The sequence below is a fragment of the Pipra filicauda genome, unplaced genomic scaffold (genome assembly GCF_003945595.2).
Source record: "Pipra filicauda isolate LSUMZ 115617 unplaced genomic scaffold, ASM394559v2 scaffold63_size3267554_pilon, whole genome shotgun sequence".
Taxonomy (NCBI): Eukaryota; Metazoa; Chordata; class Aves; order Passeriformes; family Pipridae; genus Pipra; species Pipra filicauda.
Window position 1 is genome coordinate 1,840,153 of NW_024104798.1, and position 17,051 is coordinate 1,857,203.

The 17,051-nt window shown below is 40.7% G+C and overlaps 1 protein-coding gene across 1 annotated transcript in view; it reads right to left on the reverse strand.

Annotated features, from left to right (window-relative positions):
- TAFA1 (TAFA chemokine like family member 1) overlaps positions 1 to 17,051 on the reverse strand; it is a 219,999-nt gene that overhangs the window by 200,272 nt on the left and 2,676 nt on the right. Inside the window, exon 2 of the mRNA XM_027723039.2 lies at positions 16,755 to 16,875. Within this exon, the coding sequence (XP_027578840.1) occupies positions 16,755 to 16,872 (118 nt within the window). The 5' untranslated portion in view covers positions 16,873 to 16,875. The remainder of the gene's footprint in view (positions 1 to 16,754; positions 16,876 to 17,051) is intronic.

The window sequence follows — 17,051 nt, forward strand, 5'->3', positions numbered from 1 at the left end:
GCTGTGCCCTGAGGGCAGACAAAGCCAGACTGCCCTGACGGCTGCAGGGACAAGAAACAAGGAAAATTAGGGTATGCTGAGCTCCTGCACTGCCTTTGTGTTGCCGCTGCTACCCTGGCCAGGGCAGTGACTGCCACACCTTGTCACTGCAGCTACAAAGATGTTTTCACTGCTATTTGGGGAACTGCAGAAATTCTCTCTGTGTGGGAAAAAGTATCTGAAGAAGGCAGTAACATCCATTTCCCCAGTCAAGGCAGCACCAGGGATTTTCTGCTGCCCCTTACAGTGCTGTTCCCGCTGCTTTGGTCCGTGACAAGCCACAGTCCCAGGGGAAACATCTCATTCCAGACTGGCACTTGTACAATGAGGAAAGATGCTCTCAGCAACAGCACAACTGAAAACATTGCAGTCTTCATCAGGACCAGCAGGAATACAGCCAGACCCCAAACCCTTGTGATGATTTGAACAACTGACTGCAAGACCCGGTCAGTCGACGGGAAACTTTTGGCACTGAGTTACCCAGGAGAGTGACAAACGCTGCTGCTGTGAACATCCCCACTATGGACCACACTGAGCAGACAAGAAATAAGGGAGGAGAAAGGACAATGTTATGTGAAGAAAGTGAATGAAACCAGCTCTGTGCACTAAAAATGGGACTCTGCACTACATACAGAGGCTTGTAGTGAATATTCCTGCACGACAGAGAACAAAAAGGTTGGACATGCCTGGCCATGTGCATATCCACACATTCTGATTTTGAGTGATAATACATTGCCCCCTTCCTCTATCCTCCTCAAGGAGTAATGAAAGGAAATGCATAAAATAACAGCAGACATAAATAAGGAGGCTTTGCAGCAGAGAAAAATTAAGCCTCCTTTTCTTATAGCGTCTTTCCCAAACTTCCCATTTACAGAAGGAGGAGATGCTTCAGACAGAGGATGGCCTAAACTGGGTGGATTTTTGTTCTTTTAACATTAAAAGAAATAAGAAGAGAGGTGAGCAGAGAGTGATACAATCCAGCATAAAACTTCATACTAAAAAAAGAAATTAGCACTCTTTCCTCGTGGTTTAGCATCCTGAAAATGTTAAGCACCTTTTTTATGGGATAGCACCTTTATCTTCCACAGATACAATTCACAGGATGTTTCTCAAAACTCTATCACAAATAAAGTACTTGTACATTCACAGTATCCAGTAGCTGCCTTTATAATTTATGGGCACCATCCTATGCAAATCATTGGGAAAAAATGACAGATCTCAGGGCTGTTTGTTGTTTAATCTCAGTTTGTCATGATTCAAAAAGAACGATGTGAAAATACAAGGAAAGTCATCCATAACGGTAAAAAAAGATTCTTGGACGTTCTTAGTTGTTTTCTAAGAAACATAAATAATCAGCTCTTTGTCAGCTATGAAATGAATCTACATTTTCTATTCCACATGAAGGGCCATCAAAACCAATCCTAAGTGTTTTACATCCCATTCTATTTCTGATAGCAGAACTTTGGGGCTCTAAGATTTGACAGCTACAGATCATCCACTGAGCTGGGTAACAACATGAAAAGCCATCACACAGAACTGGGATGGGCCTTCTACAAAAATCACAAAGCTTTGGAAAGAGGTTTGTGCTTTGTGCTGCTGAAGAAATAACAAACCTTGGTGGGGTGGGTTGGCCCCAGCTGGTTACCAAAGCTACTCCATCACTCAACCTCTCATTCTGTTTTACCAACATTTGGATCCTGCTAAAACTGGTTGTTCCCATCAGAAGTTTGTTGTGGTTCTTTGGAGTTTGGTTTTTTTTGTTTGTTTTTTTTGGGTTTTTTTCTTTGTTTTATGTGTGGTTTGCTTATTTTGGGGGGGTTTGGTTTGGTTTTTTGTTACAAGTTTACATATTTCAGTAAAGGTCTCCTGACACATAACCCTCAACTCATTTATTCTAAGTAACTCATTTACTATTTTAAAACAAATATATCCAGGTAGGAATCCCACTACAATCCCCTCCACCCTCCCAAGAACCTGCAATGAAAAAGGCACAATTAGATACAGTTTAAACAACTGCTGGAGTCAATGATTAATATTAGATTGCACAGAGCTTCACTGCTGATAGACAATCGTGCTTTCCCTGGAAGAGGAGAACAGTGGTGCTGTGCAAATCAGAGCTGAGTTTACATAAAAATGACAAAAGCAGATGCTATCACTGAGATAAAGAAACATATTTCTAATACTTTGTAAAAAAAACTCCCAGAAGCAACTCTCAAAATAAAATTATACTTCAGTCTGTGTTTCTTCAAGGACAGCAAACTAACTGCTGCAGATGTATATTAAAGGAGAAGGAGTACTGGTGTCTGACTCGGATAACTGTCACCCTGACCAGTGAAATGGGCTCATTCAATTAGCAAAGGTCGAGACGACTGAAGTCAGCAAAACACAACAGCACTGCAGACAAACATCGGTTTGTCAAAGCTTTGCTTTCCCTCTCTGTGGGCTCCTGCTTCTTTCTGAATGGATGAAGAGAGGCCATGAGCAGGGCTGTGCTGTGGCTGGTGCAGCCTTGGCCTCATCCAGAACACAAACAGAGCAGAAGGGAAGCCGCAGGTCAAGCCTTGTGTTCAAACACAACGGCAGAAAGGCTTTGCCTCCTGCACCACGCTGAGAATTAGTGGGCAGTGATTCAGCTTTCTTCTGAAAGCAAGAGAAGCAAAACCAGCCAAAGTGTGCTTTTACCCAAAGAGGGTAAACTTTGCAAGAAGTTGTGCTTTTAATACACATCCTTTGTTTTTTGAAGCCTCTTTTTCACACGCATTTAGTTCTCAATGAGCAGCATCTGCCACCACCAGCTCAGATCACAGCTCTGTGCACTCAGCCTCAGGGACAGGGATTTTAGATCTGTCTTGTTCATCTCCTCAGTTTTTGGCAGGGTCAGGGGCTGTCTCAAAGCCCATCCAACCTTCCATAAAACAGCACCTTATCCAGGAAGACTGAGAGCAATGGACTGGCTCTTTTTGCTGTCTCATAGCAGGTGAAGGAGAAAAATCCTGATGTTCCACCCCTGCTCTCTTAGTTATTTATTTGAAATGGAAAACTGAAGAGGCATTGGAAATTACTCTCCCTACCAGTCATATCTTAACTCCACAGCTCTACTTTGGGAAGAAAGATGAAGGGTCAACTCTACAGCAGAACGTGGTTTCTGGTCAGAGATACTCTGAATTAAATCTATGTAAGGAAAGAAGAAGTACAATCTCTAGACTTTTTTTATTAATTTAATCTTGATTTCTCCTTGCTGCTCTTTCAGTGTTTATAAATTTGTCAAATTGTTTCAGATTTTGTTTTCTTTTTTTTTTCTTTTCCAGTTAGTCAGAAGAACAATCGAGTTGTTCTAAACTAACTTCAGAATGTAAATACTGCACCAAACCAACACTTGATATCTTGCTTTGGCTGTCACATAGAAAAGAATTATATTATTTACACTGCTTTAGTCACACAACAAAAGGAACACTGCTTTGCACAGTGTAGACTGTTACCCTGTATTCCATCAAACTGCAAAAATAAACAAACAATTGTCACAATAGAAAAGAAAATTTGCTACAATTACTCAAGCACATGAAAGCTTATCTCCACAAGAGATTCAATGAGCATTTTTCACATTAATTTATCAGTACAGATGGAATCAAATCCTAGTTTGATTCCAAAGCCTACCAAGAGCCTCTGAATACGTTCTGCAAGCCAGGCAGTGGGCATCAGCTGATGCTCAGTCATCTTGCCATTGCACAAGAGGAAAAGGACCCTCTGGAAAAGGATCCCTTGCCAGGATTCCACAGTCCAAGCTGGTGGCCCCCATCTGGACTGGTACACTGGACTCATGCTGTGCCTCTATGAAAGCACAGAGTCCTGACAAGGAACAAAAATACTGGTCAATAACTACATAACCTCTGAGCTTCTGTGCTGCCAAAACAAAGATAAATTATGGAGAAGACCTTTCCCAGTTTCCAACAAGTGAGAAGAAAAACTTCTGCAGTCAGCTTCCACAGCTGCAGCCCAAAAATGGTCATTAGTGGGGAATGACATGCAGGACCCTAACAGCATCTATCCCAAGTGTGTGCATGTTCTCACACCTTTGACTGGACAAAACAAGACATCATTCACAGGTTTTTTTCCATTCAGGACTCCCAGATCACAGTCCTCTTTTGGGACAGAACTAGGTCTTTCCCTGGAGCAATTTATGTCTTCAGAAGCAAGCAAGAGATTATGATTAAGGTGGGGGTTTTTTACAATTATAGAAAATGAAAGTTTTCATGCTGCTGTAGCTGGCCTGCAAGTGCACTGAGATAGCAGCAGGCAGTTAATATTTGCAAGTCAGACACATTTCAAAAAAATGCACTGAGTTATGCAGAATCCATGTTACACTGCCTGTGAAGGATTGGAAACACAGCACTAAACTCTGGTGGGAAGTGTAGTCTTCAAGTGAGAAACATAATTAAAGAGGAACCTTTTTGTCCTAGGAAAAGCCCAATCTCATCTTTTAAAAGAAGCAATTAAGTAACAAGTGGGAAGGTCTACATTTGAATAAACCCTGCACTGCCTGTTCAGCTGAGAGCCTGGACACAGGAAACATTCCTTGCAACAGCACAACTTGTTTGTCAGTTGAGCAGCAGTAAGTGAACTGAAGGCTCTTTACACCTCCCAGCCAGGGCAGTCTGATAGATTACAGCTTAACCACCATGGAAGCTAAGCCAGTGTGAAGTTGGCTTACAGCAAAGCACTTGATTCCATGAAAAGAGGGAGCTGAGAGGCTCCATGATCCATCACCCAGCTCACAGCAACACTTGCACTTGCACATCAAGCCATGCCAAGGACAGAGCACCAGGGATGGGATGCCTGCTCTGGGTACGAGCTGGGAGGACAGTGTCTGGCAGCCACCCTCTCACTTAGAGAGACCAAGTTAGGAACAGAGTAACAAACCCTCATTTGTTTACATCTCAGCTGCCATAAAAATGATCATGGTGGAGATCTGCTCTCTCAGATGGTCTGTTCCAGTGCTGGATGCTGCACAGGGGATCGACTGTCCCTGAGTCGACCAGAAAGAGAAAGAAAAGGACCAAACAGAAAGGCCACTGTTGGTTGGGTCCCCTAAAACTATTCTGTCTGTATAGCAATGATGATGTTCTGAGACCTGTATGTTCCATCAGAACATGGAATAATCTCTCCTGATAAAGGCATATTTGAGTTTTGTTCATATCTTTGTTGGGTTCCTATATAAAATCTGGACTTTAAAGCACCTGAAAATCAGACAGGACACAGTTTACAGTAAGATCTCTGAATCTTAAGATACTAATTCATATACTGTGTTATTCAGAGAAAACTATTTTGCTATAGTTACATTTAAAAGCAGGTTTGCATTTTAAACTCTGTATGAGTTTTTCTCCTAACAGATTTTGATTCACAGATTCTGTCAGGACTAAGGGATAATCTCTTCTCACCTGTTAAAGAACACAGCCCCTCAGATGTAGGGAGCAGCATACTAAAGACATACGATCCTCCTCAGAAGGACTTCAGTGTAAATGTGATACTGCTTTGTAGCTTGTTTCCATCTCTAGACACTACAGATTACACCTTTTCCTTTGATAGACTAGAAAACAAAAAAGGAACATAGGAAAGAATTTGTCTTACATAAGAACAGGGTTTAGGGGGGACTTGCACAGCCTGAACCTCAGAGGATTAGGACTGGTACAAAGAACTGCTCGATACCACCCTGCTCATAGAAGGTACATCACCACTAAATGCTGCAGCAACAGGCAGTTCACAGCCAATTAAGTGCACTCTAAAAAGTCAGGGAACTCTTTTACTAGAGGAAGCCATCAGATAATTTACAACTGAAGCAGAATCCCATTCCCTTTAATTTGCACCTATTTTTATCACCAGCATTTGTTCATTTTCAGAACTGGTCCTGCTCAGTCAAGAATTTGCTTTCCAGAGTCTGCATCACCCTGTCTGACCAACCTGCTTGTGTCTGTGGTAACATCATGACCTCAGCAAGGGGTCTTGACTACAGTGCAGCATGGAAACAGGGAGAAATTTTGGGGGGATATAAGGGATGAAGGTTTGGTTCCAATACAAATACACAAAATCAAAGCATAAAAGCAGAGGGGGAGGAAGTAAGAAAACAAAAAACCACTATGATAGTAATATTGCCTTGCATACACTCTGTAGAGACAGGCACAAAGTAGCTGTGAAATTTTTTCCATTGGAATATTCTGATCAACAGTATTTCCTATGAGTGAAAAAGGTTATAAATTATATTTTTCCCGATTTTTCTTAGAAAACACTTTAACTGTGGTGTCACCATCAGGAAGTAGATGTATTTTAGCATTTCAAATGTTTTGGTGAAATAGCTACATTTTGATTCTTTCTAAATAGAAATGTTTTAAACTATTTACTTCATTAAAATATCACTGGTGTTCTAGTTGGGATGAAATCAAGTGGAATTTTGTTGTTTAAACATCACATCAAGGTGCATTGACTAAGAGGAGGAAGTTCAGAGAGCCTTTTCCAAAATTGAGAGCCATAAGAGCTTACATAAAGGAAGATTTAGAGAAAATAAAGGAAACTGATATAAAGGAAAGGAGACAAATCTAGAAATACACAAAACAGTTAAGGGGAGGAAAAAAAAAAAGAGATTGAAACAGGGTGAAAACCTACAGAAAACAGCAGGTTATCTGCCTAGGTTGTGGACCTTACACTGAATTACAGCACCTGTGTTTGGTGATCTCCCAAGGGTGGTTTGGGATGGTTAGAAATACAATGTGCTCAGGATGCTCACTGTTCACAGTCTCCTCCCACTCAGGGGGTCTCAAAATTCCCTTCCTACAACTGTGTTTCAGCTCTTCCTCACACCATCCTTTGAGTGGGGAACTCCGCAGAGCTCACCTTTTAGGACTGAAAAGAGTCCAGGCTCATAAAGGAACTGGAGTAACAACGACAAGCATGAGATAAATATCTAAAAACTGCTGTCAACTCATTCAATTCAGCCTGTTATCAACAGTAGGAGATCAGCATTAAACAATTACCCAATTCTGCCCTCGGGGAAAGAGGAAAATGCAAAACATTTCCAAAGAAGACACTGAGGAAGATACATTCCTCCTCAAGAGGATTCGTTTAAGTATCCTGCCTGGCAGCTCTCCTGACTCCCAGTGTGCTGTGATAGGGATACACACGCTGGAGGATCATTTATGATTTTCTCTTTTGGCCAGCTATGAGCCCCCATCCCTCCCCTCTGCTGGGCATACAGACAGGTTTTATTGGACAGAGGGAAGATCCTGTTGGTGTGTAGTCCTGGGAAAGCCATGAACTCCCATGGACACTTCCCCATCCATTTCCCTAATGTCTAAAGATTTCAGTACGGGGACAAATGTCAAGGGAGGGCACAGAAAAGCCTCGTCTTGCTCCTAGGCATTAATAATCTCATTTAGGGACAGCTATCAGTGGTGGTTTGGCCTTGTTAATTTTCTCTTCCTAAGTCAGCACTCAGACACTCACAGCTTTGGTCTACTGCTGTTATCAAGGCATTTGCATGCACTAATCCATGACAAATGGTTTCATTCGATGCACATCTGATTTCCTTTCCTGTCAACTAGAAAGAGATAATAGAAATACCAAGAGAAACTAAATTAGAACTAAAGGAGTCATCTATTTGTTGGAGAAACTCAAAACAAGGTTAAGATAAACACCACCCAGGCAGCTGACTTGATGGAGAAAGCGCTGAGATTTCAGCCGTGGAAAGACAGTTTCTAATTACCTAAGGGACCAAAAATGCTGCATTTTAAAACGTCACAAAAAGAGGATATTACTACAGAAATAATTATACTACAGATGTGGGAGCTGGCTTAGACAGTCATTCTCTGTCAGATTCTGCCCTGGCACACTGAAACCAACTGCAAACTCAAAAACCTCTGTTAGCTTCAACTCATCCCTTTTTTTTTGTTTAACACACAATAGCAACTTCAGGCTGACTGACTCCCCAAATTTGAAAGTCTCCCATGCAAGTAACCAAAAAGAGGGATTTAATGAACTAATGATAGTCACAGTAAACAGTGGTAGTGTAGCCCTGATAGCTTATGATTTAAGCAAGATTTCCCCACCCCCAGATCTCTGCTGTTTAATAAAAGCTGTATCCTTGTCAAAAAAAAAAAAAAAAGGCAACTTCTGTAAATACTAGACTTTCTTTCATTTCAGTGCTACTCTAAACCAAAACAAGAGCTGGTACCAGCCAGAAGGACACACAGGACCTTCCTCATGTTCACATTGGTTTCAGATTTGAAGTCTGTGAGGTCTTGATTCCCCTTGGGAAAGAAACAGCCACTGGCAGATCTAAAGTTAAACTTTCACACAGGATTTTGATGAATTGTTTTGGGTAGCTACCGATACCTTACACAGCCAATGAGGAATATCAGGGCAAAAGTAAGGCATAAAGATATCAAACTACTTTTTCAATCACGGTTTCAACTTAGGAAACTGATTCTCCATTAAAAAAAACACTAAACAAAACAAACAGTGAAACCACTGACCAAAACAGAAAGACCCTGGATGTTAAGTCCTCAGAACTTTTGACTCAGTTCCAATTTTAATATTAAAACAGGAAACAGAAGTTCAAGAGCTTCTGAACTGTAAAATTAGTCAATTTTGAAACATATGATGGAAAACATAGAAATTATTATATCATAGAAATACAATGATATACTGTATTAATAAAATTATAGGAGGTATTTGCCTTGTCATATTTTAGTGTTTTACCATACCCTCCTTACCCACAGCACCTTTAGCCAGACGAGAGATGCATTTTTCAAAATACAGTGTTCTGAACACCCTACTTCTATTTTCAGTATTATTTGATCTCATTTCCATATGGTTTTAGGTTTTATTTAAATTCAGAATGATTCAGAATGTGAACATTTACTTCCTACTACGTTTATCTAGGCAAACATATACACTAGAGATACTTCTCAACTCTTGAATCTGTTCAAAGCCACAGTTGTGTTATTGGTGGTTCCTGGGCAGCATGTAGGGAAAGAGGTGTTAACCAAAAGGTTCCTTTCATTTGTGCATGTTCTTTTAAGAAACAAACATATAAATCAATGAAACCGATTTTCCAAATAAACTGTCCTTGCTTGCTCCCAGCCACTTAATTAAACACCATTAACTCTAGTTTGTTTTGGCAACCAATTAATGTCATGATCAAATATAAATAGACTCTGCAAGAAAAGATTATAATTAATAAATCCTGAACAACACAGTACAATTACACTGAAGCCTTGCTTGCCAGAAATATTTAACAGCAGTTTTGGAGAGCATTAATGAGGACACCAAAAAAAATAATAGAAAGTTTTATCAGAGTGTGTGCAGTTTAGATCCTGAGGCTCTTGCCTGCACTCAGGCTGATCTATAGAGCCTTTGGCTGCTGACATTATTTACAGCATAGAAAATCACAACCCCAGGTTCCCCATTTTCCAACAGACTGACATGTATGCTCACAGGAGTTTTCCAATCAAGTTCTTCATTTCATTAATATAACTTTCACACAATTTAACTGCAAAGTGTATTTTGCTCATCATGTTTTAAAAGGTTCACAATGAAGGCTCTTGATTCAGATTTGTCATTTACAGAAAACAAAATTAATCCAGTAGGAGCTTTGGATTATGCAAGAGGATGAATTAAAAGCATTCTTTGATCTGAACCAACAGCTCCCCTAGTAATCAAGAGACAAGGATCACTACTTAAGCTGGGGTTTAATTGCCTATTCATTTAGTGAGAGTTAAGGTGCATGATATACACTAAAACTTCACTGCTCATGGAAGAAATATTTATGCACAATTTCAAGAAGCACCCAGCACATGTGGCTGGGGGGAGCTGCTCGTGGAAAGCAGGTTATTCACCTTGTAGCTCAAAGACAAGACACCACAACAAGAGCACCCACCTCAGATAACAGATTGGCTGTGTACTGCACTTCACCTGGTGATTCTCAAGGAATCATTTTCACATCATCCAAAAACTGCTCAAATCCTCCATTCCTGCCATCAGTTCAGTTCCCAAGCGAAGCTGTTCTCTCAAAGTAATATAAGGATTACAATGGAATACTAGGACACAGTTATTGATTAGCATGACAGCAACAGTGATCCTGCACCTGCTGTCACTGAATTGACCTTTCAAGAAGGGCAGGGACTGGTTTCTTTACCCACTGTGAAGGAAAAAGGAAAAACTGCTATTCCAAAACAGATATAGAAGGTGAGAGAGAGATGTCAGAAAACAATCTTCTAAATAGAGCGTAGAAATATGAGTCACAGATACATACATTGGGCTTTGCAACTCCATTCAGCTTAATTTACACCCCCAATTCCCCACTGTGCATCACTGACTGAGTCTCATAAATTTAGAATCCAGTGGCGCTGCAGCCCTTGTGGTCCCTACCTAGGGCTCCACGAACAGAAATCTCCAGCATCACTCCCATGCAAAAGAATAAGTTTAGCTGGAGAGAATCTGCATAGAGCATCTGAAAACAGCAAAAAATGCTGAATCCCACCAGGAAAATAAATCTTGCTCACAGCAAAGCTTAGTTTCACAACATAGCGGAAACAAAAACATTCAGAAGGAAACCACGAAGATTATAGACAAGATAGGATAAAACAATATGAAACTTAATGGGAGAAAACACATCTGTCTTATGAGGAAATGCACTTGGATATTGCCTTTTAAAATATAAATGAGTCTTGGATAAAATAGGCTAATCATTAAAGGCGGGTTTCTGATGCTATCAGCAGAAATACTTCAGCACAGAGCAACACAGTTTGCTTTTGGGGCTTATATTTGTAGGTGCCAAATTTTCCTTGGGACTTCACCACCATAGTATGAATCCCCACAATCTTCAATGCCATGACAGCGAGCTCCAAATAGCCCCTGCATGACTCACCCAGGCCCCAGGGCTGCACTTGGAGCTGGAGGCTCAGCACAGGGGGTGGGAGCAGAAGGTGCTTCCGAGGCCAGTGCAGCAAGAGGTGATTTTTGATCCCTATTTCCCTAGAACAGCTTCTGTCACACCAAGAGGGATGTGCTTTGCACCTGCCTGAGTGTCTGCCTGCAGAGGGGCCTTAGGGACAGCTGAAGTGGAACAGGATGGGGACGGGAGCATGGCCAGCAGGAAAAGGCAGAGCAAGGGGACAGAACCAGGGCACTGGCACTGCCCGTGTGAACCACACATGAGGGAGGCACATAACATCTCTCCAAATATCACCATGAGCACCCTGCCATTGCTCTTTTGCACCAGGTGTGCTGCGAGGGTGATCACAGGGAATGCAGCCCTTCCTCCAGCAGCTCCCATAGAGCCTTGCTGGGCACAGCAGTTGCTCAGTGCCCCACTGCACACCTTGGCCATGCTGCTCTTCACAGTCCATTGAGCTGCAACACCTGCTCCCCCTCAGGTTGCTTCATCTCCCTGGATCAGAAGTAACAAGGCATCACATCCAGCAGCATGACTGGTGACAGCTTTCCTCCACCTGCAAAATTGCTGAGAGCCTCACAGCTGCACTCCCTTCTCCTCCTGCCTTTGACCATCCCATGAGCTCTGGCTGCTCCCTGGCACTACCTACCTACACTTTTCCCCCTTTACTTCAAAGGGCTTCTGTGTCTTAAATAACAGCTTACAAACCCCCCCAAAACCCCACAGCTAACTGCCTGCAAGCACACCCTGTAGCCATGCCAGTTTTGTTTTGGAGGTTTGATTTCTCAGAAAACAAAACGAAACAAAACAAACAAACAAAAAAACCCACATAAAACCCCCTAGATTACAGGGTACAATACTTCTGATAAGGTCTGCTGCTATAAACAAGTGCATCACACAAGCACAGCAGGCAGTTCATTGCTATCATGCTGCTTAGAAACCCTACATCATCCTTAAGTGTTGAGTTGTTACATCAGTTCTCTGTCCACACAAAATACATGCCCACATACACACACATATTTTTTATGTGACCAGGAACACAGTAGGTACCTCCAACTTGGATTTCTTTACTTAGCAGTTGGTAGCTTCACATTCTCAAAAACAGCCTGTGAAGGCCAGGTGTGTATAACAAAGGCATCACAAGAGAGATGATTTCCAGTGAGTGACTGGAACAGCTCATTACGAGCAGGTTTTTCTGATCATGAACAAACCAGGACACTGTTGTGCTCCCTGTGCATTTCTGGTGTAAGTGAAAACCGAATCAGACCTTAGGGCTTAAAAATTTGTTCATTTTTATTAATACAGCAAGAAACACTACTTGTCACCTTTGATGCCCACGACAAGATCTGCTGGACACTGGCTATGTTGCCCCATGGCAATTTGGACGTTGTGTACTGAAGGCAACAGTTTGCATTCACACCATGTGATTAATGAAACACAATTCTTGGTAATCAGAGAAACTGCATACTTTTACATATTAACTACCTGGTCCCAGACTTGCTTCTATCAATACGAGGAGCAAAAATCCTGTTGAATTCACCTTCTAAATCTCAATTGTTCTACAAAGTAACAACACATTTTATTTACACTTTTCCGAGGAGTTAGATCCAAACCAACATTCTTCCCAGTCTGTTTTAAACTGAATAGCCACATATATGGGGCGTATGAATACAGCAGACCTTTTGAAATGTGAAAATATGCAATTTCCCCCAAGGCTATAAAAATCAGTGGGAAGGCCAAGATCAGAACTAAGACATTTTTTGCTCACAGCCACAGACTCCACTTTCTGCAAAATGCTGTCTACTGAGAAACATGCTCAGAGCATCCTTTGGTTGATGTTCCTTGTTAGTTTGTACAGAATTGCTTTGAGACCGATTTTTCCACCTCGTGAGATGAAGTACAGAGAAACATTTCTTGAGATGATTTTTAATGGGCACATCATTAACTACTGTCACAATAAAAGGCACTTTATGTTTAGCATCATAAAATTCCAGCCTTGATTCTCTCCATGATTTTTTCCTCTGAATAGGCCTATTTTTAATTGACATATTTGCTACAGTAGGTACATGTTTCTGCTTGTGTCTGTCTCACATCTTTACACTGTGTACAAGATTAACTTAACGTGTACCTAATTCATTTTGCACAAACTTACAGGTGAATCCTATGTCTTTTCAAAAGGAACACATGGCCAATGTTGTGCACTGTGATTAAATAGCTGATGCATATAATACCTCATTATGGAACACAGCCAAAATTTTGTCAAAAATTGCATGATTGAAAGAGTGGTGTTTGTTTATTGTGGGTTTTTGTTTTTTTTTTTTTTAAACTTGAATCCTGTATTTTGCCGATATCTTGCTGTCTCACCAAATGCCAGCATCTACTTCCTACCTCTGGGCAGGGTCAATCCTGTCAATCAGATGATCAATGAACTATCACAGGCACTCAGATAACTCTGCAAATCACAACCTGTCCACTTTAACCCTCAGGCCAATTTAACAGCTCTACAACTCTGTGTATCTTAGAGTCTAAGAGCCAGTGTGGAAATCTTTTCATTACCACTGTTTCTTCTTAAATCACACAGAAATGACATGCTTGGAAAAAAGATGGAGATTTGTTTCCACATAAAGTTATTTCCTGTGAATGCTTTCACACATCCTCTGCCTAACATGATTTTCATGAAAATGAAATATTGTCATAAAAAACCTGCAGAAAGCCATGTATATTACCCAAGGGGAATTACACTGCAATGGTGTTCTGCCAGTTTACTCTCAAGTCTCCTCCTCCTCACCCATCCAAGTCAAAAGGAAAAGGCACCAATACTTAAGGGTACTAAACAACAGCATTCAAACTTCTCAGCATGTTAATGAGACAAGGAAGAATTAATGAACAAGCACAAATAACATAGCATCGTTCATCTTATAAGCAAGCAATATTCACCATGCCCTTACTACCTATGCCCACCTGCCAATGTTTCACAGAAAATAAAGCTACAGTCAATCAAAAACACTGTCAGGTAGAGCTGTTTATGACATTTGTTTCCAGGTTCATACCTTCTGCTAAGCCATCTAACTGAATAAAGAAGTACTGAATTACAAAAATGAAAAATTATACTACACTAAAAGGAGGCTTTAAGCTTTTGTGATTGCACAGTGCGTGGACATCTAGCTCAGCCCATTCAGACACTTAAGAAAGTTTCAGGGGAAAAAAAAAAAAGAAGAACAAGTTCAGAAATCTCTGATGATAAACTAACATTTTTATATATTGCCCTTGATTTCCAGAGTTTCAAAACTGGATTACTGCAGTAGTCCAGATGAATACATTCACTGTGCTAATCCACTGAGTTCATTTCAAGTTTATTATGCTAAATACACACCAAGAGGATTTTATCTTTTACCTGCACCTTCCTGTGCTCAGTGAGACTCTTCTATTCATCAAGTATGAGAAGCACAAGATGGGGTGAAACCTGCCTTTTTAATTATCCTGTACCACAGTGGCCCCACAATCGAGTTGAACTGCTCAAATTCTCTTATTTTAGAGCATCTCGTTACCTATGGAAGACCACAAACTGAAAGAAAAGATATGCTGAGCATGCTATTGATTACAGCTATATTTGTCGTGATTCAATAAGTTGAAGTTTCATATACCAAATATTAAATTACTGAAATTATATCCCGGCTCATCTGCATCCATTTTTATTCACGTTTATTTGGCTGAACATTTTAATCTTACTTACACAGTGACTAACCAAAAGTAAACGACGCATTCCTAATATTATAAGTATGAAAAATAGGGTGTGCTCAGGGACTGCAGTTGAATACATTAAAATACTCAGTTTGCTAGTTAACATATTTCCATCCCTTTTATGTACAACCTTTCACATTCAGTTGGCAGACTGAAAATTCTTGGCCTTATAAAAAACACTGTCTTGATTTTCTGTTGTGACAGCAGAAATTGTCCAAAATACCTAACAGTTTCCCTAAAGGACACTCAGTAGCTGGTACTTCCCAGGTGCAGCACAATCTGAATTTTCGAGGTGAACATCATGTCAAATTCCACTCATCTGTCAGTGTAGTGGATTATTTCTTGAGAGACTGAAATTGGCTGCCTGGGATCAGAACACCATCAATCTTGTTCGTGTAGGGTGTGGAGAAGCTGCCTGAGCCAGGCTCGCAGGAGGGAAAGCTTGGCTGCTTCTAAGTAGGTGATGAGGCAGCTGTAAAACCTTCACTCTATCTGTAGCACATCTCTGAGTGAAAGATTTTGTCATTTTTCACATTTCCCCAACATTTGGTATGCATTCAGTGTCTTGCTGTTCTTGCTTCATAAAAAAAGTGATTTTTCAAGCTTAGGCAAATGTTGCTGAGCTCTGGATGTGCCCAGCTCTCATTTTTTCTCATAATGTCACTTGTTTCAACTGATTCCCTAAAACGATATTACATTTTCCTTTTACATATCTGTTTAGCTGGGCTGGTTTTTCCCCGTTTCCTTCACTAGGGACAGACTCAAATAACCAGCAGCATTACTGACAATTGCACTGTAATAAATCTCTGCAAGTCCCAAATAAGACCCTCACCACTCAAACTTCAAACACTCTCAAACTTCCAGTGTCAGCTAGTAAATACTTTTGGCTAAGCTGATGTTTTAACATGGGTACTGAGAGCTAGGCTAGCAAAGATTTTGCTCTATTCCTCTATACATTATATGCTTTATTACAAGAAAGCAAGACAAAGCCAATATCTGTGACTTCTGGGCAAAAAACGTACTTGGGAAACTTTGAGTTTTAAGGTTACTAAAGCCCTGTGATTCAAGACCATCTGTCTTTGAAGGGATGTCATGAGATCAAAAAACATTCAAGTATTAATTGCCACACTGTTAAATGATTCATCACTGTGAGTTAAGATTTTCCATCTTTCATTTCTATGTCTCTTAAAACCTTTCCTACCTTTCTTTGGATCCAAGTTTAAGTGACATTCTTGGCCCATCTAATTTTAATCAGATGATAATACTGTGCTAGAATATGCCAACACCTCAATTTTTAGCATAGCACATTCTTTGAAGTGCAATTAACAGTTGAAAAACTTACGTGATCTATTTCTATTAATAAAAACACAATAAAACCACTGATGTGCTGTCCCTGCAGATCCAACAGTCAAAGTCAGCTCTGTTCTCCACTCTGATTTATTCTGATTTATAGGCATTTAACTCCATTGAAAGACAGTCCCAAATTCTCCTCTGGGCTGCACTTTTGCGACCCCATCAATTTTCAGAGGTAAACTTGAGAACCTTAAAATAAGTGCTTTTATGCAAACATCTGACCTCCAGTAAACACAGGTGACTATGAGTGAGATTTGGTGCCAGCGTTTCAAGTAACAAACCCATACCCAGTTTGGGTCAGATAACTGCAAAGTTATCCAAACCTGTGTTGTCACAATGTCTGAGTTACACACCCATTCCAGAACTTCACCAGGTGAGGAGAAGGGGAGATAGAGATAAGGACACAGAAACTGAAAAGTTATCCAAAATGGGATGCCTGTGTTGGGAAATTGTTAGAAGATGACATTAAAGGATGACTATTCCAACATCGGATTGGCAGAGCAGCAACACACATTAGACTGACCAAAAAAAACAGATGCTGTGCAATATAAAGGCAAGCAACTCATAAAAGTTAAATGATAAAAAGATTTTTGATTACTCAGTCATTTATCAAGACAGACACGAGCACGGGCAGAGAACCTGCAATCTCACGGCACCCCAGAGCTGAGCTCAGTCCTACCTGGTCTGTGCAGGTGATGCTGCTGGAAAGTGTGATGGAGGGACCCCTGACAGAGCAGCATTGCACAGGCACTTATCCACAAATACAGGACCCAGGACATTGCAGAGACCACTGCCATTCTCTAAACAAAATATTAGACAGACGTTATTACCCAATGCCTCACAGCACACAGAATAGTCAGATTCCATTACAACAGTATTTTTTTTCCTTTTTCACTCCTTTCGCTAAATTTCTTTTGATTATTATTCCCCCCGTAGGATGCAATTGTTATACAGCAAAGGTCATGCCCAAAAAGGA